This window comes from Desmodus rotundus, chromosome 10 (genome assembly GCF_022682495.2).
Source record: "Desmodus rotundus isolate HL8 chromosome 10, HLdesRot8A.1, whole genome shotgun sequence".
Classification (NCBI taxonomy): Eukaryota; Metazoa; Chordata; class Mammalia; order Chiroptera; family Phyllostomidae; genus Desmodus; species Desmodus rotundus.
In genome coordinates this window covers 44,910,918-44,937,476 of record NC_071396.1, presented here as the reverse complement: position 1 = coordinate 44,937,476, position 26,559 = coordinate 44,910,918, and the positions used below count along the sequence as shown (strand labels likewise).

General features: G+C 53.4%; 1 protein-coding gene and 1 long non-coding RNA gene across 4 annotated transcripts in view; one reads left to right on the top strand and one right to left on the bottom strand.

Moving 5' to 3' along the window:
• The window catches only part of SLC22A4 (solute carrier family 22 member 4), a 37,584-nt gene extending 26,250 nt beyond the window's left edge, over positions 1 to 11,334 (bottom strand). The window contains exon 1 of one of the 3 annotated variants that reach the window (XM_024575147.3): positions 10,745 to 11,334. In XM_024575147.3, the coding sequence (XP_024430915.2) occupies positions 10,745 to 11,137 (393 nt within the window). In that variant the 5' untranslated portion in view covers positions 11,138 to 11,334. Of the gene's footprint in view, positions 1 to 8,050; positions 9,147 to 10,744 lie in introns of those variants that run through there. The other 2 variants (XM_024575145.3, XM_024575146.4) reach the window with 2 other exon arrangements.
• Positions 11,335 to 21,058: 9,724 nt separating this feature from the next.
• On the top strand, positions 21,059 to 21,933 carry LOC123478160 (uncharacterized). Its single transcript, XR_006653294.2, has 3 exons — positions 21,059 to 21,350; positions 21,443 to 21,553; positions 21,677 to 21,933. It is a non-coding gene; the product is annotated as an uncharacterized lncRNA (long non-coding RNA).
• Positions 21,934 to 26,559: the final 4,626 nt, after the last annotated feature.

Here is a 26,559-nt window from a genome sequence, read left to right as displayed (position 1 = left end):
GAGGAGTAAACTGAGGCTCTGAGGCTGGGATTTGTCGGGAGTCCTGGCAAGTAAAAGGGCATGTGAGTTACCAGCTCAGGTCTCTGAACTCAAACTTGTAGACGTCTCCAATTTTCACAGAGGACAGATAAGACGTAAAGACAGAAAGAAAAGAGGAGGGCTGTCAGGTGTGGAGCTGGACAACGCACAAGCAAAGATCATGGGCAGGAGTGGCCACGTAATTTGCAGGTGCCATGCAAAGGTGACAAGACAGGAACCCTCTTGTTCAAAAATTAAGAATTTCAAGACGTTGATATCAGAACATTAAAAGCAGGCGTGGACCCTGTGTGACAACACAGGTTGCTTGTCCATGAAGTTGGCTCAAGTAGTGGCTTGGGCTTGGTCTCTTTGGGGACTGGAGCAGGGGTTGGCGCTCAGAGTTGGGATGGAGGGAAGGGCGAGGTGAGGGCCAGCTCACCATCGTTCTCTCCCTGGAGGTCGTGCAGCCCTGGCTCAAGGTCCCCCTTCCCTTCGGGAAGAATGGGGAGAAGCCCAGTCAACAGCATGCTGCACAGGAGGTGGCTGCACTTGGTGTGTGCATGGCAGCCACCTGCCTGGGCCCCTGCCCTGTCCCTTCAGAGGTCCCTTTCTTGCCTGCAGGGAAAGGTAGCGGGACCTCATGGCTCCCCGTGGTTGGCTCCAGGGCCGGGCCCTCTCCTGGGGAGTTGCTGTGCCCAAGGAGTCTTTTTGGAAAGCTGCGAAGGGCCTGGTAATAGGACACAGGATTGGCAGACAAAGTTCCAGCTGGGGCTGGCGGAGCTGCAGTCTAGTAAATCAGCTGTCAGTCTGAAGCAGGGCCCCTTTCTCCACGGGGCTATTCTTGGGAAGTCCAGATCCTTCCTGCCCCCAGCCCCCTGGGATCTGAGGGGTGTGTCTTGGGGGCCCAAGGCCAGGGCCCCAAGGAAGTGTCTGTGTTTGACAGTGACATGACAGGCTCAGTGGGAGACAGTCTTCTCCTTGACGGGACAGCTCTGCGCCCTGGGTCTCTGTGCACGTGTGCGCCCGCACACACGGACACCCATCCATATGGCCAGCTCGAAGGCTGACGGGCGGCCCGGTGAGTAGCTAACTGGCATTCCTCTGGGCCTGTGATTTCAGGTCACACCCTAACATTTCTGAAACGTAACCCTCCCCACCTCCCTGCACCCTGGAGAGAATGGATTGTGGGAACCAACTGGCTCACACTGAGCAGGGTGGGGGCATTCAGTGTGCCCTCCCAGGGTGACTGTGTCCTTCTCATCCTCAGGGGCTCAGACCAAGATTTCCCAACAGAGCAGAGTGAGCTCCGTGGAGCTGGACCATCTAGCCTTCGGCTCTGCTTTAAGAAATAAAAACCCAGGTCACCAGATAAACAGGGGTGGGAGGTCACTCTTGCAATAAAAGGATGTGCCTCTCATCCCTTGAAGCAGTAATAATGGGAATGACAACTAGCGTGTGTGGAGTACTCACTGTGGGCATTGTGTGGTCTCATGGGGCCTCGGAGTTGCCATGTGATGTGGGCACTCTCTTTATCCCCATGTATAGCTGAGGAAATGAAGGCGCAGAGCACGGGATAACCAGCCCATGTTCTTGCGGACTGGTAAAGGGAATTGCTTAATCATTTATCCGGCCGTCATTGAACACCTGCTCTGGGCCTGACTCTGTGTGGGGCACAAAACAGACATGGTTGCTGCCTCCACAAAACTCAAGGTCAAGCATACCTTATAGGACGGAACAGGCATGCACACGGGCATGCAGGAGCCCAGCAGGCCGGGGCGGGGCGGGCTCTGTGCTGGGCCTCTGTGCCGGTGCTCTCTGGCTGGAGTGGAGAATAGGCACCCCTTCCTCACTCTCCTCCAGATGGACGGAGTGCTAAAACCTCAACCTACTCACATAACTATTTGACGTAACTAATGTTTGCACATGGTACATGCTTAACACATTGTTGATAAACAAATGTTGAGCAATTACGAATCATGGAAAATAAGTTTGGAAAATGTGTGGTATCCTACAGTGTCCTTTGAAAATCACCCTCAACCTTGAACTCTTCAGGTAGCCAAAGTTTTAGCCTTTACCAAAGGACCATGAAGAACTGCACAGAACTGAGAACTCTGGAAGGCAGCTTGATGTTGAGCAAGGAGCACAGGCTGTCTTGGGTTCTGTTAACAGCCATGAGACTTTGGACCGCTCACTCACCCCTGTCAGCCTACTTTTTCATCTTCAAAGGGGCGACAGTAACACTCCCTTGTGGGGAGGTTGTGAGCACTGAACAGGAAATGTAAGTAGAGCATCCGACACAGGTCTGACATGTTACAGGCCTCATTAAACGGTAGTCCTCTTTCTACTAACGTCACACCCTTGTCCTAAGCAAAACAATGAACTTAGAACGAACAGAATGAATGAATAAGCAGAACAGGTTACAGTTAAACCCGATTAAGCAAAAGAGATTATTTGAAACAAGAACTTTGTATTCAGTGGCCAAAAAGCTTTTACAATAAGGTAGAAAATCCCTTTATCAGTGGCCGCAGTCTCAGAGGTGAGTGTAAATGAAAAATTAACATCAACCCATGTAAGAATGAAAAATGGATTTCAATCACATCCTCTTGTATTTTTCATTCCAAGGGGAGGGGGATAAGAAGTAGTAGTTAATAACAGAATCTACACCATCCCAATTTCTCCTTTATGACTTTGTTGTGATTTAAAGCTGGAAATTTCTTGACCATTGGGGAAGAAGAAGCCGACTATTTCATTCTTTTTGATTGTAACAGCTATATTGAGATCTCATTGACATGCCATAAAATTCACTCTTTGAACGTGCGCATTTCTGTGGCTTTTAGTATATCCACAGACTTGTGCGACCATCGGCACTGGCTAATTTTAGAAAGCTCCAGCACCCAGCGCCTGGCAACCACTCACACACTATCTGTCTCCATGGATTTTCCTGCTCTGGACATTTCATGTAAATGGAATCATACAGTCGGTGGTCTTTCGTGACTGGCTTTTTTTCACTGAGTTTCATGTTTTCGAGATCCATCCACGTCGTGTAGCACGTGCCAGCGCTTCTCCCCTGTTGATGGTGGAATAATATACCATTGCATGGAAATGCATTTCATTAGCCCTCCATAGGCTGGGAGAGTTTGGGTCGTTTCTACTTTCTGGCTGTCATGAACTTTTGTGCATAAGATTTTGCATGGACATATGTTTTTATGTTTATTGTGTTTTTGGAATATATGTAGTAGAATTGCCAAGTCACGTGATGAGTCTACGTTTAACCTTTTGAGAGACTCCCAGACTTTTTTCTAAAGTGGCTGCACCATTTTACAGTTCCAATGGCAATGAAGGAGGGTTTCAATTTCTCCCCATTCCTACCAATATTTGTTATCCTACTGTATGTCTTTAATTGTAGCCGTCCCAGTGGGTACTGAGAAGTGCCTCATTGTGGTTTTGATTTGCATTTCCCTAATGATTAATAACACCGAGCATCTTTTGTGTTGACTCTGTAGATCAATTTGGAGATCGTTGCCATCTTTACAATATTAAATCTTCTGCTTCCTGAACAGAACATGCGATCTCTTTCCATTTATTCAGATCTTGAATTTTTTGCAAACATGCTTCCAGAGCGTGTTTTTTCAGAGCATATTTTACGTTTTTTTTAAAAATGTATTCGTGAAGGACTTCCTTACTTCAGTAAGGAAGTACTGCACGCAAAAATTTCTCTCTGTTTTTGTTTATCTGGGAATATATTTCATCTTCAAAAGATTGTGTTGCTAGAGATGAGATTCTTGGTTAACATCATTTTTCTTTCAGCACTGTGAATATGTTATCCTACCCCTCTGCCTTCTGGTGTCCATGGTTTCTGATGAGAAGTCAAATGTAAATATTATCAGGGTTTCCTTGTATATGACAAATTGTATTTTTCTTGCTGCTTAAAGAAGATTCTGGGGGTGGGTGTCAAAAAAAAAAAAAGAAGTTTCCAGACTTCCGGTCAAGATGGAGGCATAGGTAGACACCCTTTACCTCCTTATGCAAACATAGAAAGAATTACAACCAGATCTCAAAAACACACAGAACCGTCAGAGAATCGAGCTGTACAGAAGTCCAAAACCAAGGATTTAAAGAAGCCACATCCACCAGATGGGTAGGAAGATCGGAGCTGTGGAGACGGGGCAGAGAGGCAGAGGCAATGGCTGCGGATTGGGAGGGTCCCACATTCACGTGCGGTAGATAAAAATCAGGAAGAATACCTTGGGAGCGAACAATCCCAGCCCCCACCAGACTGCACAGCCCAGGGTTCCAGAGCTGGGAAAATAAATCCCCATAACCTCTGGCTATAAAACCAGTGGGGGTTGAAGCAGTAGAAGAAACTGCTGGATTTTGAAGCTTCAAGGGCCTGCACAGATTTAGAACTATGCAGACCCCAGGACAGCAGCTGGAAGGGCACCAATCACAAACGGGAGGCAGGTGAAGTGACTGGAAATGGGGCGAGTGCTGGGCAAACCTCCAGAAGCCAGGCAGCAGCACTGTCCCCTCTCCGAGCCACCCCCCGCCCCACCCCGCCCCATATAGACAAACAGCCACAGAGCGGTGAAGCCGGTTGCTGGGCCCTGGCAGTTATCTGAGGCTCCGCTCCACACAATTTACAGGCTTCTTTTTCTATAGTAGGCCATGCTACTAAGACAGGGAGTCAAAGCAGCTCTACTTAAAACACCGTGGCAAACACAGGGAAGCTGCCAAATTGAGAAGACAAAAAAAAATATATGGCCTAAATGAAAGAACAGAACAAAATTCCAGAGGAAGAACTAAACAAAATGGAGACAGCCAGTCTAATCTAATCCCCTAATCTCCTGGCTGCATTCACCAAGAGCTAAACCTCTGCTATGTGGAGCTCGGGAGATGGAGGTGAGCTAACCCTTAAAATGTTCTCAGGATCTTTCTTCACATTAGAGGTAAATAAAAAGCAACCAGAGGTGGAGAGGCCTCAGTGAAGGGTTCTGTGGTCATTGGGAGGCTGACCCAAAGCAAAGACCCAGGAGGTCCAAGTGGATGGATGGCAGGGGTCGAGGTGGAGCTCCTGAGGGAAGGAGAGGGGACACTTGGGGACCTGGCTCTCCTCTTGCAGCCCAACATGGAACAAACACGTCATGGCTCTACCAGGCTCCACTCTGGGAATGTGAGCCAATGGAATGGGGCCTGTGCCACTGTGAGCCTTCCCTCCAGTCTGGCAGACACAGAGCAGGAACCACCAGCTAGCCTTGGGCTGTCTACGCCAAGTGTCAGGGCGCATGAGTCAACCCAGCCTCTCCCCAGAGCCTCCCTGCGCCGTGCACCATCTCTGTTCCACGTGGGCCTCCTTGCCTCTCTCAGGGCTCTGGAAAGGTGCTTACCACTCCTCCAAGGTTTCAGGCAGCAAGGTGGGCCTGCTGGAGCCCTGAATGTAAATCCAATTTGGCCTATCACAGGGGAGGGACTTTAGTCCTTCCAGAGGCCTGAGGCATCTGCTACTTCTCTGATTAGCTCCGCCAAAGCCTTATTTTTGACAATAGGCCGCCCTACCTCCTAGGCTGTGTGAGGCTTCAGCTGCCCACCACGAGGGGCAGACAAAGTCTGTTTATCCAGAAACTTGGCAGGAGGATGAGACAGCCTCTGGACAAAAGCACATTCTGAGATCCTGGTGGTTATTGTCAGAGGAACATAGCTGAGAGGCCACAAGCAAGTTGTTTGGGGTGTGACAGCTGTAAGACAAACAGGGAAGCACATTCAGGCCAGAGCTAGGGAGTGCCCCTGAGCCTCCTTTATTTGTTCTCTGGCTAGCTCTTTCTGAAGCACTGACTGGAAATAAAAGTCTTGCTGAGGGTGTCTGGAGACACAGGCCCGCAGCCTCATTCCCTTTGGAATCTGCCAGAGGGCAGGTCTGAGTGTGAACTTAGTGAATATTCAGGCTATCTGATAACAGAGCTGTAGGTCTCCACAACGGCTAGCAGTATCTCAAGGCAGCCTGCATGCACGATGGAAGGAAAACTGCCTAAACCTGCTTACCCCTCAAAGTCTTCATCTTTGCCAGAGCCCAGCCAGGCCCAGCCAGGCCCCAGGGGAGGGATGTCCCTGTGTGCTGCCGAATGCACTCCCCTGCCAGATGCCAGACGCGGTCTGTCTCATCCTCCCCTCCTTTGTTGCTCCCAATGCCTCCTGCAAGTGTCCCGTCAGCAGAGATGATGCCCCAACCTTTCCACCTCCTAACTCTGGGCTGCGGGTGGAAATCAGTGTGTCCGGCTCTGTCAATGCCCTGACCCCAGGTCCCAGGAAAGACACACAGGCTAGTGCCTCCAAAGGTCTACGCCCTTTGCTGGAGACTCTGTCATGCTGGAAGGTACAACCACCAGCCGCTCCACCCATGGGTTTCTAGAGGAAGCACCCAGCTGCTGGAGAGGTTACGAGTGTGTCTGGTGAGGAAGCAGCCCTGCCTCAGGCCACCGGTGGCTTGCCACGGAAGGGCGGTTCTTACCGAAACCAGGCTCTCCCAGGGCCTCTGGAGCACTGGGCCTGGCTCAGAGGTGACTGCCTCGTTTTCCCAGCCCACGGACTAAAGAGGGTCCACGGAGAAAGAGGGCGTGTGTGAGGCAGAGGCCGGCCCATAATTAGACCCTGGCCAGAAGCTAGGCTCACCCCCACTGCTCAGCCTGCGGCCCTTCTCAGGCGTCTAGTCCTGGAGAGCAGGGCCCTCCCTGCTCCTTCAGCCTCGGGGCTGGAGGCCTCTGAGCTTCCTCACACACAGGGCTTGGATCTCTGGGCCCATACACTGAAGGGCTATGTAGAGGGAGCTGCCCGTGGAGACAGCTGTCGCCACTGCCGTAGGTCTCAGTGAGAAGGACTCTACCATCCGACAGCCTGAGATGCTTCCCCCAACAGAAGCTTCAGTCTCAGTCTGTTGGGCTAGATTCCCCCCACTCCTGTTCTCTACGCTCTTGTGGTGACTGGCACGCCCCCCCCTCCCCCCCCCCACTGCCCTCCCCGCCAAGCACAGTCCTCCAGCCCTGGCTCCAGAGACGGGCGAAGGACCCTCGCCTGACTTTTACACTCTTTATCTTGAAGGTGAAGAACAATTTGGTTCAAGCTGGCACCACTGAGGCAACAGGATGACTAAGGCGAGTATTAGATTAGAACGCATGGAACAACATAAATATGTGCAAGTCTGTGCTGATGGAAAGGCATCACTGTACAGATAAATACTACAGGGGGGTGAAGGGGGGGCTCTTCTTTGCAGACCCCGACGGATAAATCGGAAGGAATGCGGAAGATGCAAACATCACCACTAGGCAAGTAGCCGCAGAAGTAGCTGTTTTAGTTAAAGTCCTGTGGCGGATGCTACGATCAGTGCATGAAAGTCTGAGGAGAGACAGGGTATTTGTACAGCCTCCAAGTATCTCCCCCGAGATGTTCATTAATGATAGAGGGGGAAACAGTGGCTGCCCAGTGGAGACCCCCAGCAGACACCGGCGTAAACAAGTGACCAGGGGTAGCGTCACCAGGAATAAGCCCTGTCGCTCTCCGTCATGTGCCCACTGCAGTGGCGTCCTGAGGACACGTCCCTGCTATGGCATTCCTACCAAAACACCCAGAAACGCAATCTCATCATGAGACAAATCACGCAAGTCCAGACGGAGGGATGCTCCTCAGGATAACTGATAGGTTCACAGGAAGTGTCAAGGTCACGAAACATGAGGAAAGAGAGAGGAACTGCCCCAGATTGGCGACTAAAGAGACATTACAACCCAACACAGTGTAAAACCCCGGATTGGATCCCGACACAGAAAAAGGACGTGAGTGGGAAAACTGCTGAAATTCGAGTAAGGTCTAAAACTTAGTCAACGTTGTAGCCAACGTTACTTTCCTGGTTTGAATAAACAAGTTATGGTTATGTAAATTGTGAACATTGCAGGAACCTGGGGAGAGGGTCCATGCGAATTCTCTGCTATTTTCACTAAACCAAAAATCACTTCCAAATGAAGTTTAATAGAACGTGATTCTTACTTACTGCACAGGACGAGTAAATCGAGCTTCTCCAAGAGCCCCGAGGAAGGAAACCACCTCGGACACACAGAGGCAGATGCATCCGCTGCGCCGCTACGCCACCTTCCACCTACCCACTCATCCATCCATGGCCACTTGGGTTACGCCGACTTATTGGCTATTCTGAATAATGTCATGGCGGACACGGGTGTACAAATATCTCAAGTCCCTGCTGTCAATTCTTCTGCATGTACACCAAGAAGTGGTGTTGCTGGATCATATGGTAATCCTATTTTCAGTTTTTGGGGAACTGCCACCTGTGTTCCACAGCGCCTGTACCAGTGTGCATTCCACCAACAGTGCACAAGGGTTCCAGTTCCTCCACATCCCTGCCAACACTTACTTTCTGGGTTTTTTTTTTTTTTTTTTAATAACAGTCAACCATCCTAATGGGCACAAGGTGATATCTCATTGTGGTTTTGATTTGCCTTTGCATTTCCCTAATAATCAGTGGTGCTGAGCACCTTTTCACACACCTGTACCTGCTTGTACAGGTGAGGAAATGAGGCTTCGAGCAGTGACGTGGCATGCTGAAGCCAGCTGGGTGCTTAGCGCTGGAGTCAGAACAGATGCTCCAGAATTCCTCCTGGGCCACCGACTCTCTGGGGAGAGTCACCCACGCTAGTCACCCTGGAGCCTCTCCCACCTTCCTCCCAACCACCAGCTGCCTTTTATTTTACTCCCACCACTCAAAAAGGAAGCAAGGAAGGGAAAGGCTGATGAGAAAAAAAACAAATCCTGCTGTGTGTGTGTGTGCGTGTGTGGTGAAGTGCATCCCCACAGCAAGGCCCAACAGGGTGGCTGTGGACTTGGACCAGCAGCTACCCACCCCCGACACCTGAGGTGGACAAAACCAGCAAGGAAAGGCAAAGAGACTGATCAACACAGCTGTCAGGGAGGGCTGTGGCCAGTGGGGCCAGCTCCAGCTTAGCCACTGACGACACTTCAGAATCTGAGGTGGGATGAGCTGGCCCCCAGTCATAGGTGGCCCTGGGCCAGGCTGTGGGCAGGGGGTGGGCAAGTGCTAGCTAAGAGGCCCTCCTCAGGGATCGAAGCCAGAGAAGCAAGGCCAGCTCAGGGCCCAAGTTAGGCATGGCCCCAATGCCAGTGGGAGCCTGAGGCTGTCCATAGGCTGAGCCCACTTTGCACAGGTCCTGTAGATTCCACAGCCACCGCTCCTGGTTGGCCAGCAGTCTCTTCCAAAGCAACTCCCACAGCTTCCTCACTAATCTTGCTTTTCATAGTAGCTACAGTGAGCTCTTTCTAAAAACACAAATCTGGACACTTTACCCCTTGTTTAGAACCCTTCCCACTCTCAGAATAAAGTCAACTCCTCTCCATTCCTACAAGACCCACTGCGAACTGGCCTCTAGGCATTTCTGGCTTCACCTGTCATCCTCTGAGCTCCAGCCACCCTGGTCTAAGGAATTCCATTCCTGGAATCTGTCATGAACATGCCTAGATCGCCTGGATAAGCCCTGCTCATATTTCCAGACCCAGCTCAAATTTTATCCTCCCCCTCCCCCTTCTTTGAGTATTTCTTCACCCTGTTATCCCCACAGAGAGGGTAATATAGTTGCCCCAGGTCACACAGCAAGTCAGTCGGGATTTGAATTCAGGCTCCAGAACCCTGTTACTAACCAGGGTTGGTGTTAGTCCTCTCTGGAACGTGGCTGGTGTCCCCCATAGGCATCGGAGCTTTGAGATGCTTAAGCCTGGTGCTCAGAACAAAGACAGCCACACGTCTGATGATTGCCACATTGCGCTGAGGGAAGGGGATAAGCAGAGGCCACCCTCAGGATTTTCTTGGGAGGAACAAAGAGCAGAGGAGGGGTCAGAAGCTGGAGAATCCCACCTGCAGGGCTGGTAGCAGGAAACTAGTCTCAGGATGCCCTCCTCCAAAGGAAGTGTGCCCCTGCCCCTGCATCTCCTGGCCGTTACCAGATGCGAGGCAGGAAAGGCAGGGGGTGAAGTATGCGTGTATCTGGACTTCTGAAACTTGGAAAGTCTTCCACAAATCACTTAGGATGCTAAGGAGCTACTGGCATAAGCTGGATCTCCTGTCCACCACTGGGCCCTGTGCTCTAGGGTGTCCGTGTGTCCGTCTCTTCACATGTGCCTCGGGACCACGGTTACTCCCTTCTGGCTCGCTACGCTCAGCCGGCATCAGCGGGACGTTTGCGCCTTTCCAGAGACATTGGAGACTCTGGACAGGGCCCCAGGGCCCCAAGCCTCACCACAGGCATATGGCAGAGCAGTAGGCCCCTGATGCATCAGAGGCCTGTGGCCAGGAACGGGCAGACCTGCCCCTTTGTGTCTGCACTTGCTCTCAGCAGCGTCCCCTACACCCCTCCTCCTGCCCGTGGCAGAGCTTGACTCAGCCTGCACATCTGGGAAGCCTGGGGCTGGGCCTCCCTAGGACAGCATCTTGAGAAACAACTTCATCTGTTGTGAAACTCTTAAAGAAAAAGACAGTTGGCGATAATACTCCCTTCTCCATCCTCTCCATGCTGGACAGAGAGATCAAGAATGAGCTTAATGTGAATCCTGCTCTCTTGGGCTGCACACCTGTGTTAGAAGCATAACCCAGTGGCGGGCCAGCCAGCGTGGGGGGCTCGAGGGGGACTGACACAGACGGAGGTCTGCTCAACACACCCACCTCGGTCACGATGGTGGACAGGTAGACGTCCTGGCTGAACTCCCAGCCATCCAGGCAGCTCTCCTGCTCCAGCTGCTCCAGGTCCACGTCGCGCCCCGGCTCCAGCCCCAGCGCCGAGAAGTTGGCGATCGCCGCGAGCCGGTAGCGCCGGCAGCTGTGAGGCACCTGACGGCCGTCCTGCAGCTGCAGCGGGACACTGTGGTTGCGCCAGGCGCTGCTCAGGTTCGCGCTGTCCGGCACCCGGCAGCGGTGCTCCGGGGTCCCCGCCAGGAACACGACCGACATACCATTGAAGCCGTTGGGGATGATGCTCACGCTGAGCAGGAAGAAGACGAGGCGCTGGAAGGGCCCCCACTCGCCCAGGAAGGCGGTCACCTCGTCGTAGTCCCGCATGCTTCCCGCTGCCGCCCGGCAGCTTGCAACCGGGGGTGACGATACGAGCGTTCCCTGGCGCACGTTGCGCAGCCGAGGGCGTTACCCGAGCGCGTCAGAGAGCTCCCGGGGAGGCCGGCTGCGGAAACTCGGACGCGCCGCCGGGGTCGGTGCCCGGGAAACCTGCTGCGGGCTCGGGACCGTTCGCGGGATCTGGACGCAAAGCTGCAAGCCACCGCAGAAACTCGGGACCACACCCCCATCCCGGCTGGGGCTGGGGAGGGGAGGGCGGCCCGGATCGCTGGGGTGGGGCTCCCGCCTGGCTCCGCCTCGGGTCCCGGCTCCCCGCCGCCCAAGACCCCGCTGGAGACTCTTCAGGGGCCTGGAGCACAGCGAGGCCACCTGCGTTCGGGGGAGGAAGCTCGGCTCCAGAGCCCTCCGCGACCCCCGCGACCCCGAAGAGCTGAGCACCCCGACCCAGGCCTCGGAGCTGGGCCCCACTGGGGAGAGCGGGCGAAAGGGAGGGGCGGGGGCTGGAGAGCAAAGTCTTTGAGAGGTCGGCTCCCGGCCTTCTCCGTAGGCCTCTGCCCCTTGCCCCGGGCACCGGTCACTCCGCGATCCCTTCCAATTCGGAGTCGGAGCTCAGCTGGCCTCCGGCGGGCGGGGCGCGGACAGGAGTCAATGGAACCGGCGCTCCGGGGAAACCTGTGCGGCGACAGCGCCGCGGTGACAGCGCGCCCTCTCCTCTGGCACGCGCGCCGCGCTAGTGTCGGGCGCCGGCGGACAGGCGCCCGCTCCGCAGCAGTGCTCGGGGCCTGGGTTTGGTCGCCGGCCGGCGGCACCCGGGGCAGCGCCTACGGGACAGCCCGGAGCCTCACCTTGAAAAGGGGGAAACAGGCCCAGAGCCCGGAAGAGATGGGCAAGGTCACACTGCGTCAGAGACTGGCTGGGATGGAGGGAGTCGGGGCAAGGGTCAGCCCAGGGCCTCTAGAGAATTCAGCGCGGAGCCTGGCCCACTGTGAGAGCACCGAATGGAGACGCTGCTGTCACCATTCCTGGATTCTGCTTTTGATCCCTGCGCTTTCTCCACGTCCCCGGGGCTCTTTACGGGGCAGCTGCCAGAGCCTTCTGGGACCGGAAGGCCTCCCGTAGGCAGAATGGACCGCCCCCAGTCCGGGAACTGGGAAGGAGGGAGCCAGGGGCAGATCCAGTCCGGCGCCCACGCCGAGCTGGGTAACCAGAGCAGGGGCCACAGCTGCCCAGCGCCCAGGCCTAAGCCGCTCTGCTGTTGTGTGGGCGAGCGAGCCTGGGGCTGCCCACCGGGTCCTGAGGCCCGCGAACTGGACAGGCTGAAGGGCGCACCTTTTGGGAGATTTTGTGCAAGTGTGCTTGCTTCTCCAGGCCCTGGTTAAGAGGCTGAGGGACATTTCTGCCTCATTTTGTGTAGCCTCCTCTTAGCCTGGCTTCCCACTCCCTTGACACCTCAGTATAACTGTCTGTAATGAGACCATACGTCCTGATGTGCCGGGGCAGCTCTGACTGATGCCCAGAAATTCAGTGAAATTATTAATAGCACTTCCCTTTACTTGTAAAAATATCCTTTGTGTATATATATATATAATGTGTGTATATATATAATGTGTCTATGTAATATATAGTATGTATGTGTATGTATATGTATATATATTAGATTCTCAAATAACATGTCATTCAATGCCACTTTGTTATAATGCTGATGAGGGAAAAAAGTCCATTCCCAGCCCAGGTCTCTGTCTGTGTCGTGTTTTCACGTGTCCCCGGGTCTGAGTGAGTTTTCTGCAGGTCCTCCGGCTTCCTTCCACATCCCAAAGATGGGCGTGTAAGGTGGATACACGTGTCTCAATCATCCCAGTCTGAGTGTGTGTGGGTACTTGTGTGCGTGGCCCTGTGATGGAAGGGCGTCCTGTCCAGGGTGAGTTCTGGCCTTGCATCCTGAGCTTCTGGGATAGTCTCTGGCCACCCACGACCCTGACCTGGAAGAAGCGGGTTGGAAAATAATGCTTACTTGTTTTCATTAACTTTTCTTAGGCTCACATTTACTTCCATGTTTACTATTAGAAGTGTTTGGGTCTTTATTTAGAAATTTGGTGTTGGTTTTTGTGGCCAGAAATATGTTGTGGGAAGTTAACTCTTGTATATATCAATTAGCCTATGGTAAAGCTGGTTTCTTTATATGTGGTTTTGCTTAAAGTCAAAGTTTCCAAGAACCTCTCAATGACGTTAAGTGAGTGCTTACTGTAACGTGGAGACTACCTTACTTAGCTCGGATTTCATCCCTCCTCTCTCCTCCACTGAAAAAGCAAAGCCTGAGACAAGAACTTACTTATGTGGAGGCAGTCGATCCTGAGTAGCAACCCTAGGGAAAGGAGCGAGGGCCTGGGAGAGTGAAGAGGGAAGGAGGAAAGGCCAAAACATCACCGTGCCATGAGCTGGCCATGGGCCATGGGCAAGATCAGAGATGGTGCTATGCTGAGATGTAGTGGAGCTGGAAGCCAAAGGAAAACATCAGCAATACCGACCCTATCTTTCCTTAAAATGTTTATACATTGTTCATATGGATGTTTATACTGATTTTGATTTTTAAAAAGATATTAAAATAGTATTAACCTTGATTATTGACTTTCTCAGTGCCCCCTTCAATTTTGCACCTGAGATGAGTGCCCCACTCATTTCAATTGCCTTAGCCGTGTCCCAAGCCTCGCTGCTGCGGGTGACTGGGATTCGATCCCAGTGGGACCTTACACGAGCTATAGAGAGTGAGGAGGTGTTTGCTTCCTAGTTCTGGCTCCATCGGTCAACTCCCCTGCGTGTCCAGGTTGCACGTGTGTGAGAGCCAAACAGATCATTCAAATGAACTATTTGCCATTGCCCATGTGTACATGTAAATCCATGCCTCAAACTGTTTTTGCCCTCCGTTCAAAATGAATGCCCAGCTGCACCACCTACAGCTGGGCCCACAGGGAGAATTCCCCCTGACCATTGTCCTTCGGGGCTGCCCCTAAGCGGGGCTGTGCTGCAGTAACAGTCCTTTTTTGGCTATTATCAGAGCAACCTGTCTGTGAGTCAGGCCTGAGAGTGTTTTCCCTCCGCCAGCAGGTGACAGCCGTCCCACGAGACCATAGCTTTGAGTTAAGGGAAAAGCGTTGGCATAGCTAAGGTGTGTGACAGAGGAGTCAGAGCGTCCTGTTCATTGGCTTACATGAGCCTGCTGGGCCTGCTCAGTCCCGATCCTGCCTCTGTCATTTCTATTATAAGATGGATTGCTTATGCGCCTGCTTAACCTTATGACTGGATGGAATCTGACAATGCCCAACCCACACCAGGCAGCTCTGGTTTCACAGACCCCTGATGTTCCATTGCCATAGATGCTTTTTGGGAAAGGCAAAAAGCTCTCTGCTGCAGAAGGCATGACCTTGCTCTGGAGTCCTAGAGATCTGTTTTGCAACTCTTTTTTGAAGGTTTTTTTTAGAGGCCCTACCCATCATCTTTATCACCACCACCACCTCTAGCACCATCCTTCTGCTGGGTCACACGGACCAAATGGCAGGGAATCTTGTACTATGCTTGGACTCACTGTAGAGCTCTCTTCTCTGGGCTTCCCTGGCACCCAATAGGTGGGTCAGAGTAATATTCTCACCAAGCGTCACGTCTCTTTATTAGTGGTGGAGGGAACAGGATACAACAACTAGTCTTTAGGTTACAGGGGATGACCTGGCCGGCTCCAGACTGCTGGATTCCTAGAAACTTAACCAATTTGCTTCAAGATAATATGAGAAGGAAGAAGGGAGTGAGGATATAAATCAAATAAGATTGGCCATGATGGTGGGTCCAGGGCAGGGGTGTCAAACTCACTTTCACTGGGGGCCACGTCAGCCTCGTGGTTGCCTTCCAAGGGCCGAATGTAATTTTAGGACTGCATGAACGTAACTTCGCCGGGTAGAAACAAGGTGCTGAGCTGGATAAAACAAGGTGGAGGGCCGGATTCGGCCTGCGGGCGTTGTGTTTGCCACCTATGTTCTAGGGGTTCATTTTATTAGTTTGTCTACTTTTATGTACATTTAAGTCATTGCAGAAAAAAAAAGGAAAGACAAGTTCACCAGAACTGCAAGAACTGGGCCTGACAGAGTCTTCATACTTTCTATGCCCCACGTTCTGGCATGTGGGCACCTTACTAGGGCATCTGGAGGACTCAGTCAAATTAGCATTATGCCCTCGATACAGTGAACCATCGTGATGTTCTAGAGCACAGGTGGCAAACGCAGGGCTTGAGGGCCAAACCCGGCCCTCCACCTTGTTTTATCTGGCCCTGCAACTTGTTTCTACCCGGCGACAGTGCCAAGCTCCTTGTCTCTAGTTAAGGAGTAGTTGCATTTATACAGTCCTCAAATTACATTCGGCCCTTTGAAGGCAACCGCGAGGCTGATGTGGCTCCTGGTGAAAATGAGTTTGATGCCCCTGTTCTATGGAACAGCAGGAAAATCAAAGTCACTAAATACTATGTTGTGGAAGAGAGCAGGAGAATTCACGTGGCCCGGGGACAAGAAAGTGTGTACTGCTGCTATTCCTCCCACATCAAAGCAAACAGCTGCCCATGCTGGTGCTAATCTCCCAGGATGTGGTTTCACTTCTGGGTGAAGAAACTGGTCAAAAATGTGAGGGGCTTAGTTAGAGCTTCCATTTGGCCTTTCCTACCATAAAGGCTCTTATTTAATGGGACGGGGGTAAGTGTTAGTGTCTGGCCAGCTCGAAGTGCTTGCATCCCAGTTAAGCACTTAGGGACCAGAGGCTACAATGTGCGGCTTTAGATCCATTAGACCTGCTTGCTCGAGGACTCACTCCCCGCCTGGCTTTCATGAGCCTCCACTCTAACCGGGCGTCTCCTGTCCTCTGGAGTCAACATCAACGCATACCCTGCCTCCCACAGCCTCTGAGAGGTCTGGGTCTTTCCCTTTTTCTTCAGGACATGCTCTGCTAAAAGGCCACTCCTGTGGACTGAATTGTGTCCCCTCAAATTCCTGTGTGGAAGCCTAACCCTCAATACAATGGTATTTGCAGATGGGGCTTTTGGGAGATAATTAGGGTTAGATGAGGTCATGGGAGTGGGGCCCTCATGATGGGATCAGTGCCCTTAAGAAGAGATACCAGCCCTGGCTGGTGTGGCACAGTAGATTGAGCACCAGGCTGTGCACCAAAGGGTGGTGGGTTCTATTCCAATCAGGGCACATGTCTGGGTTGTGGGCCAGGTCCCCAGTAGGGGGCGTGTGAGAGGCAACCACACCTTGATGTTTCACGCCCTCTCTTTCTCCCTCCCTTCCCCTCTTTCTAAAAATAAAATCAATAAAATCTTTTTTTTTTTAAAGAAGAGACACCAGAGAGCTTGCAAGAAGGTGGCCATCTACAAGCCAAGAAGACGCTCTCCTGGAACCGAATCAGCCAGCAACTTGACCTTGGACTAACCGGCCTCTAAAATTGTGAGAAGTAAATTTCTATCATTGAAGCCAGCCCGTCTAAGGTATTTTGTTATGGAAGCCTGGGCAGACTAAGAGAGCCACCAATACCTTGTGGGGAAATAATTATCATATATACTTTGGACAGCCCAGGGGGGTTCTTCCCTATGGAGACCTGGCCTGCTTTTCAATCAGTAGGCTCAGAGCCCGTGAAGTGGCCTGGATCTGGGAAGCTTATGAAGAAATGTTACTTTCCACTGAGGCAGCTGACATCAGGCTTCTGCTCCCTAGCTCTTGATTTTGAGGGTGAGGTTGCTAAACACGTAACTCCCGGTCATCTGCCCAGTTGTTTAACCCTAGGAATACCACGGTCTATTAGCCATCACTACCGATGCAGTCTGGTTGCCACTTTGGTTTATAATTATATCCACCCTACCTCTGTTGATTCAGCGTCTCCACCCAGCCCCTGCTATCCTGGAGTCCTACCATTCGCACTGACACTAAGCATCCTTTACCTGTGCGTTTTTTGTGTTGGCTCGGAGGAGGGAGTGTCCTCTGGATTTGCCTTGGGCATATAAACTGGTGATAGGTTCTCTGGTCCAGGATGATAAATACAATCTAACATTCTCGCTCCCCTGTGCGTTCTGACTCCTTTTATACTCTGTCGAGAAAGTTCTGGCCACCTCATTTCTCTAGGCCATAACTGTATCCAAGTTTCTCAAAGTGTCATCTCAGAAGCATATGAAAACAGTTTTATGTGTCCTTGCTTGAATGTGAAACCTAGAATAATGAGGACTCCAGGTTAACAAATTCCCACACACTACCCCTGTTCCAACTAGAACGTAAGTCCTGTCAATTTTTCAATGTGTATGCTATTTCCTTGTGGTTCAGGAACTGTGTTTCAAGCAGCTTAGGCTGTGCTGAGAACTAAGTGTAGGTGTGAGTCTGGAGTCAATGAGGGGAGATGGCAGGGGATCTTAAGCAGGATAGATGAGCAGCGTCTCTGGAGCCACTTGCCCCAGGAGTCTGGGCAGGGATTCCATGCCAGGAGAAGCTGCTCTCCTATAGCAAGGGGGAGAGATCTGAGGCTGCTCACCTGGAAGGTTTAGGGGAATTCTCACAACCTACCCAAACGTGTCTGTTCCGTGTTCCAGGTTTCTATGCATTTCCAATCAGGGCCACGCCTTTGTTGTCCTGAGAGACCCATCAGAGCTAATGCACGCAGCCTTTTCCTGTGGCTCTCCTACTGTCCCAGTGAAATCAGTTAAATCCTGGGCTTGATTTCTAGCACAATCTGCCCTGTGGCCGCAGGAGATGGGGGCATGGCAGCCTCCTGTCTTACACACACAGTGTGCCTGGAGTTTATAGGTGGCTGACGTGGGCGCATCGTTTCCTTTGTAAGGCTTCTAAAGCACTTAACAGAAGCTCTTTGGCTCCACGATCCAACAGTCACCCTGTCCGAGGAGCCACAACGGGGCTTTCTCACCCTTGGCGTTACTGAAGTGTTATGCCAGGTGGTTCTTTGCTGTGGGAGTTGGCCTGCGCATTTGAGCAGCACCTCTGGCCTCTGTCTGCCGGACGCCAGTAGCCCTCTCCCCTAGTCGTGATAAAAATGCCCCCAGTCACTGCTACGTGTGCCCGGGGAGGTACACTCTCCCCTGGCTAAAACACACTGACACAGAAGCAATGTTTCGTTTCTGCTTGAGTCACATTCCAACCTACCGTGGGGAAGAGTTTTGATAACTGAGTGCCAGAGATTATTACTATCCTATTTACCAACAGCAGTGGGGACCTTTTCTCTATTAGGAAAGTCGTGTTCCCATTCTAGAATCCCTTCCTTGTGCCCTGACCGAAGTGGCTCGAGTGGTTGAGCGGCATCAGCCAGCAAAGTGAAAGGTCACTGGTTCCATTCCCAGCCAGGGCACATGCCTGGGTTGCAGGTCCAGTCCCCTGTTGGGGCATGTATGAAAGGCAACTGATGGATGTCTCTCTCCCTCTCTTTCTCCTTCCTTTCCCCTCTCTCTTAAAATAGATACAATTTTTTAAAAAAGAATTCCTTTCTTGTAAATAAGTCTGCCTTCGAGACTGCTTCTACTTGGGCACAGATTTAAGGGAACAGAAGTGAAGGACTGCGGAGAAAACCACCACAAAGGCATAGATTAGGGTTCACAGTTGCGGGGAGCTGGGGGCATGTGTCTCGGAAACACTTGTCTAAGGTTCAGAAGTAGGCAGCGTGTATCCATTGGTCCCATAGGTGTCTATCCCTCCAGGGGCACCCCTCTGGGTGTGCGCTCCCCCACACAGGTGTCAGTGTTGAGCAAGTGTCTGTGGGTGTCCCGCGCCTCAGGGTCTGAGGATTCTGGGAGCAGAAAGTGAGAGATCAACAGTGCAGGTGAGACGGGGACACTGAAGGGGCTGGTTGCCACAACAGTGGCTGGAGCCTCTGAAGCCATGAGTCATATGCCTGTCATGCTCCTGAGATAGGACCAGGTCAGCTGGGACCAGGGAGGACACAGCCTGTGCTGCCCTCTGTGCTGGGTGCTGCCCAGGAGCTCGGGGAAGGCAGGACCCTGGCACGTTCATTCATATGTGCAACCCCTGCCTCTGCTCGTCACGGAACCGCAGGTCCAGCTGCCTGCTTCTATGAAAGCCAGTACTCGAAAGGCAGGTGCTGATGTAAAGGAAAATGGTTTATTTTCATGCTGGCCACCTGGAAGATGGGGACTCGAATCACAAAGCCCATCTGCCCCTCTCAGTGGAGGCCAAGGTTTCTGTAAGGAGGGAGAGGGGCCCAGAGATCAAGGGCAGGGTTGCAAAGTTCCCTGTGTGCAGACGAGCAAGGTCCATCTCGATAAGACAAGTGGCAGTCCGGTGTGTGTCTTCCTGGTTCTGGTGTCCCGGCTTCACATCATCCTGGTTCCCTGGATGATGGAAAGCAGTTCAGCAAATCTCCTGAGGCTGGGATGTCTGAAGGTCGGGGTCTGTATCTCTTGGAGCTGGGATGCCTGAAGGTCGGGGTCTGTATCTCCTGGAGCTGGGATGCCTGAAGGTCGGGGTCTGTATCTCTTGGAGCTGGGATGCCTGAAGGTCAGGGTCTGTATCTCTTGGAGCTAGTTCCGAAGGTTGTTATACAAACGTGCTGTTCATGTGCCAGCTACACATCAGTCAGAGTCGGCACCGACAGAAGCAGTGCCAGCAGAATAGTGGGGTGGGACAATCCGATCCAGCCCGGCTGCACGCTTGTCCTAGCCGAGAGAGCCTGGAGTCAACACTGAGGAGCAAGCCGGTCCACCGGCCACCTCCTGGCAGTGCAGCCATCCCATCCAGCCCTGACACCCGCTCACGTGAGCCCTAAACCACGGGTGGGGAAAGGCAGAGGGATGAGGTTGGAAAGGTTGGCAGAGGCAACACCATCCCTGATCTTTCAAAGTCTTAATTGTTACGTGGCTTTAGATTTCATTCTGAGGAGATGGGAGTCGGAGGGAGACCTGATGCGATTTCTGTTTTTAGGAAGATCCCTCTGGTGGCCGACGTGAGAATGCAAAGGAGGGAAGAGGGCGGGAGCAGAGACGCCAGTGAGGAGACAATCCCAGAGGGTGGTGACAGTAGTGGCCAAGAAAGAGATGGATTTGGGGTCCGGTAAGGAGGTGACAAGGGTAGGCTTGATGACCAACTAGACGTGAGCTGAAGGATGGGGGTAAGGCAGGGAAGCTGCCAAAAATGGGGGGCTGGGTGGATGAGTGATTGGTGGTGTTTTTATCTGAGATGGAAGCGTAGGAGTAAGAGCAGGTTGGGGAGAAGATGAGGAGGTGGGTTTGGGATGTCTTGAGTTTGGGGTGTATTTGGGACACCCACGTAGGGAGGCCCAGTCAGTCAGAGATCTGGGTTGGAGAGATGTCTTTGGGAGTGGTCAGGACTGCAGAGTTCCTGAGGACTTGGGCAGAGTTCTTTGAGGCCAAGGTCGCTAGAGAGCAGAGCCAGTCAGGCTTTCTGGTTGTGAGCAGCTTACAAAAATTGATGGGAAAGCTGCACAGTCTGCGGGGATGAGTGGAATCTGTTGTGGAGGTGGCTCTGGGGACCGGGTGGTTGACAAACTAAAGTGGAGTCCTAGCGGGGCTACCAGTCTGCTTCAGATTGAGCCTGTAGGGCAATATCCACCCCTTGGCTGGGCCGGGGTGGCCTCTGATCTCTGTCCTTCCAGAGCAAATCCAGTGGGGCTGGATGAGACTACAAAAGGAGGGCAGGGCATTTGGAAAGCAGCCCAGCAACACAAGGCTCTCTAGAAAAGGAACATTTGAAGAGGAAAGCAGGAGCTGGGCCAGGGCCTCGAGGAGGCTGGTGCCTCAGCGACAGTCAGGAGAGTGGACAGGAACACAGGCTGAGAAGGCACAGCGTGATTTAGGAGGACGGGGCGGAGGGGTAGGAGACTGTACCAGCCAGGGCAGGCTCCAGCGATCAGAGAGACAGAGAGCTCTGGGGGCCTCTCCAAGCAGGTTCCTTCCTGTTGTATCTTTAGCCATCTCTTTATCTATCTCCTCTATCTCCATCCCTCTCTCTCTGTCAACCTCTATCTCTCTCTCTGGCTCCACCTCTCTTCTCCATCTCCACCTCCATCATCTCAGCTCCAGGAACTGCGGACAAGCTGGAGAGCAGCCGGGATAGCCATTTGGCCGAGATTATGATGTGACCTCAGGAACAAGTCAAGCAGGCATGGGAGTGGGTCCACGCGTGTCAGAGTTTATGATCAGGTATTGTGGGAACCAGCCTTGTCTACGCTCAGACCCAAAGCTTCAAGGGTCACCTTGACTCAGCCTGGCTCCCACCATCCCATCCCCCACAGAGGACCGGGAGCCCAGCACCATGTGAGACAGAGACAGGTGAGCGACCTTCAGAAGTGGCCTGGTCAGAGTCACCAGAGCACTGGCGGGGCAGGCAGTGTTCTCCAGGGAAGGTGAGTACGTGAGGTTGCCCTGGGTGCCCTCTGAGATTAGCTAACCAGTGTGTGACCTGCGCAAGGCATTCGACCTTTCCGAGCTCATCCATGAAATGGGGATAATAATTTTATTTCTTTCAGGTTGACATGAAGATTAAAGAAGAGTGATATCAGTTCACCAAGGGACTTGCAGGCGAATGCCTGGGACACACGGGTTCCTGTCACAGTTGTTATTCCAACTCGTGTCCCTTCCTCTGTGTCTGTCGCTGTGCCTGGCTTCCTGCTTCAACGCGCCTTGGGCCCTGGAGAACCGCTGAGAGTCCTTCCACGGCTGCTGTTGTCAGCGAAGGGCTGCTGGGTGGTGCTCAGTTCTGAGCTTGCTCACCGGGCCTGACTGCGGAGACACACCTGGTCAGTTGGGTTTCTGAGCCCTCACAGCAGAGGTCGACCCCAAGAACAGGCCTCTGGCAGCCTCTCCTGGGATTTCTAGCCTTTGCCTTCAGCCACAAATGGTCTGTGTCACATAGGAGCAAAGATCAAAGTTGGTTTCCATAGGGACCCAAACAGAGTTCCCCACTGGTGGTGGGAATGGGAGGACAGCCCTTGCTGGTCAGAGAGACCACTTCACCACCCTCAATCCCTTTTAAACTTCCGCCTCCCTTTAGGGGTGCTGAGGAATATCGTGTGGGAAAATGGTAAATCATGAAATCACCCAGAGTTGCGAAGAGTCTGGGGCCCAAGGATACGAAGCTGTAACCTTGGGTAAGAATGAGCTGTCGGAATGGAGCTGGAGTGCAGGTGAGCTGGGCAGGGAGACCCAGAGGCAGAGGAGCCGGTGGGGCGCTCCCCAGGTGGGTTGGGGGGCTCTCTGGGCCCATAGCCTGGTCCTCTGGGCATCACAGTCAGCTCACAACACCTCTCCCCTTCCCCCAACTCAGCTGTTCATGGGCTGTGAGCCCAGGGCCAGGCTACTGTGCCCACTAGAGAGGCTGAGTTTTAGGTCAGGAAGGAAGGAGGGCTGGCATGATGCAGCCTCCAGCTTTCTCCTGCCCTCTCCCCTTCCCTTGATTCTCAAGGAGGAAGGCGGGGCAGTGTCACACTGAGAGCTCAAAGAAAGGATTCAGTTTTTGTTCCAAGCTCCTTGGAAGGTCAAGGGAGGCTGCAAGAATCTGGAAGAGCTCTTGATGAAGCTGAACCTTCAGTGTGAGTTGTGGGGACAGGGCTGTCAGCAGAGGTCAGCAGGGGCTGCGCATCTTGGGGCCTGTGGGCGGGGACTGGGAGTTTAGCCTTTGTCCTGAGAGCAATGGGCAGCCAGGAGCCTTAATAGAGAGGAGTGACAGAATCAGAACTGCATTTTAAAAAGCTCCCTCTGCTGTTGGGTGGAGAGGGGACTGAGCGGCTGGACAGGAGACAGGGAGGCCAGGCAGGAGGCTACTGCAGCACCCAGGCAGGAGAATGTGGGGGGCCGGCCAGGGGCTGCAGCTCTGGGGGCCGAGAGGAGTGGGCTAGTTAGGGATCAGTGAGGATGAAGGCAGTCATGCCAACTAACTCGTCTCCCTGCTTCCACCTTTGCCCTTCACAGTCTATTCATACAGCAGCCTGGGTGATTCTGGTTAAAACATAAAGTCCAGGCCATGCCACTCCTCTGGCTTCTTATCTCAAAGCCTTCCTGTGACTTACAAGGCCAACATGGCCAGCCTTCCTGTCCCCACATCTCTCTGACATCATCTACTACCCCTAGCCACCTCACTTACACCTCTCCGGCCATTTCTTCACTGTTCTTAGGATGCGCAAGCGCACGCCTCCTCTCCCTGTCCTACTCAGGGCCTTTGTATTGCCTGCTCGCTCTGCCTGGGCTGCAGTCTCCTCAGACCCCTGCACAGAGGCTTCCTCACCACCTCAGGTCTCTGCTCAAATGTCACTGTATTTGTGAGATCTTTCTAACTTCCTCACATGAAGGGATCACTTATTTTCTCCAGTGACGACCTAAGTATTTCCTTTATGGCACTGCCTGTAATCTGTCCTTGTCTGTTCAAGATGTTTTCCTGGTAGGTAGCACCATGCCTGGAACACAATAAAATCTTAGCAAATAGGTAGTTGAATGAGTGGGTTGAGGCTGCCGGTGGGAGGCAAGAAAGCCCAGGCTGTGTCTGTGTGTGTGCTGGCCCCAGGGCTCCTGCACCTCTCGGTGCCTGGACTAGCGTCTGGGCGGGACAGAAGTAGGTCTGGACCGGGCTCTGCCCCCGCTGCTGACAGGTTGTGGAGGGGATGGAGTGGAGGGCATGTGGATGGGAACTACTGCCTCTGCCTGGGGATGGGCAGACCAAGGCTTGGCTCTAGGGAAGGAGACAGTGGAGCTGGGCCTTGAAGAGCGAGGAGGGGTTTGCTGGATGGAGAAGTATAAAGGCATTTTGAGCTTGAGAGAAGGCCTGAGGCACGGGAAAAGACAGGACGGCTCAGAGAATGGTGAACTGCCTGGTGCGGCAGGGGAAGTGAGACCAACAGGTCAGAAGCCTGAGGTCAGAGAGGTTTCAAATGCTAGGCCTGTAACTGATCAATCGGGACCTCCATCCTCAGGGCCCTGGGGGCCATGGAGCGGGCCAGGAGGCAAGGGAGTGAGAATCCTCCAGCTGCCCTGACATGGGCCCCAGAAGTGCTTAGGAGGCACAACTCCAGAGTGATGGGTGGGATGGGACGGTTCAGGTGAGGGTTTAGAGGATGATGTCCAAGTCTCTGGTGAAGGCTCTGGGGGTGAGGGCCTGAGAGAAGGGCAGGTGTGGGGACAATGAGAGCTCAGCCTGGGCCCGGTGGGCTGGGGCACTCTGAGTTGGGGAATCTGATCTGTCTGTCCTCCTGCCCCATCGCAGGTCCAGGACCCTGGGTCACAGACATAATGTCCCACAGGGACCCTGCCCCAAGGTTTTCACACCCATCACATTTGTGCTCGGTCAGGGCCCTGGGCAGATGTTTGGGGCGCTGGGAAGAGACTGAGTAGTGAACCAGGGGGAGGACGAACCAGCCTGACAGCTCTGGGCGCCACTCTGGTCAGCTCTTATCTCCCCCGCCGGGATGCCTGCGTGGACAAGGGCTGCTCTGGTGGCTGCAGCCCTGTGAGGGTCAAGCCTTTGGTCTTGGGGGTGCCGATGGTGCCACGGGAGCTCAAGGACCCCTCAACTTGGGTGGCAGTCCCCGTGGGAGGAGGGGGTGACTGCGTGTCCCGGGATTAAGGGGAGCCCCGGCGGCTGCTGGCTCTACAGCGGCGGGTGCAAACGGGGCGGAGTCTGCGGGTTTGTGTCTGAGAGCCCGCCGGGGGCCGGCGCCCGTGGCTCCGTTATATGCCCACTCGGTTCCTGCGCCTCCTGATTCCCAGGCTGCTCGTCCTCCCGCCCATCCCGCCTGTGACCGGGAAAGGCCCGGACACCATCAGCAGGCAAAGTGGGGAGGCGAGGGAACGGCCAACGCTCCCGACGTCCCACCCTACTCGGACGCGGCCAGAGGGCGGTGCGGAGATCGTGAGTACGCATGCGTGCGCGTGCGCGTCGCGCGGCGGGGTGGGGCTTAGCTGCGCGGTGTGTGACCCGGGGAGGAGCAGAAGGGTGCAAGGCTGGGGAGGCTGCGGTCACCCGCAGGGCCAGGCCCAGGACTCCAGGCCCCGCTTCTCGCCTCACATCTCGGGGTGAGGGGCCTCTGCGCCGTGCTCTGGGCTGTGCTCCCTCAGCCTCAGCTTCTGGAAGTAATCCTAGGAGCAAATTAGGGCAGGAACACGAGATCTCCAAGAAGAAAACGGAAGAACACTGCTGAGACTGCGTACTCGGCACCTGAGTAAATGGGACCGTAAGCCCCGATCACAGTGTTCCCGGGAGGAAAGGACTCTACGCCATTTCTCGGCGAGTCTCTAGATCCAGGGCGACCCCAGCCATGCATGGCTCAGAGGTTGGTTTGCTCGTTTTCCCACAGCCTGACATACTGAGTCTAAACCTGACCACGGCACAAGTACAAGGAGAGCCTCGACACGTTTGTAAACGGGGAACAAGGTGTTTGTTAAACGGCGGTAATTAAATCAGTGTGATATCGTCACTGGAATAGAAAAATAGATCAGTGGGGTAACTGATTCTTACTTTTCTTACGAAAAGTTCCTACCTATTCTTTTCTAAGGTTTAATGATCCTCAGAATGAAGAGGGGAGGGTTTAGAGCATTTCACACCAGAACTCTCGGAGAAGACCACTGTTCCTCCCTACTCGCTCAGCGCCCAACAGCACACCCAGTGTATTTGAGCGAATGTTCATCACGGGTAATTAGACAAATGCACCTCAAAGCAACGACATACCGCATTGTACTTGGGTTGGCAAAAGTGAAAAAAAAAAAAAAGTCCTGTGTTGAAATGTCTCAGAGCACGAGGGGATGAGTGCCTCCGTGCTGCTGGTGAGGGTGTGAACTGAGGACAGCCTTTTGCGGCTTGCGATAGTACACAGCTGACAACAGCACACGCGTGGGTACCATTCGGGCTCACTAAACAAACCAGCACCGAATAAACGCGGCTACTCGCAGTCCGGAGGGGCGTTGCACGTGACCCGGAGTCCAGGCGCGTCCCCGCGTGTGAGCAGCGCCGCGCACCAGCTCTGGCAGCGTTAACACTTTTAAAAAGAGCGAGTCTCTACCGGCGTGCCTGCTACCGAGCCGTGTGAAGCTCGAGGTTGCCGCGTACGGTGTCACGACCAGCCTCTAGGTTGGGAGTTTACTCGGCTTTGGAGACGTAGCATCTTGAAGGGTGCGGCTCTAGGCGAGTGTTCTTTCCGAAATCCTCCACTTCACCCGCCTCTCCCCTCGCCCCTCCGCTCTGCTCCGCCCCGCCCCCTACAGTAGGCGCGCTCCCTGGTGCTGAGAGACGGGCAGGGGAAAGAAAAAAGAGGGGGAAGGGAGAAACACCAGGAGAGAGTTTTGGAGAGTGCAGGGAGACGGACACCGCCCACAGAGTCCCGACCTCTCTGCCAGGCATACACCCCTGGGGCAATCCCTCCCGTGG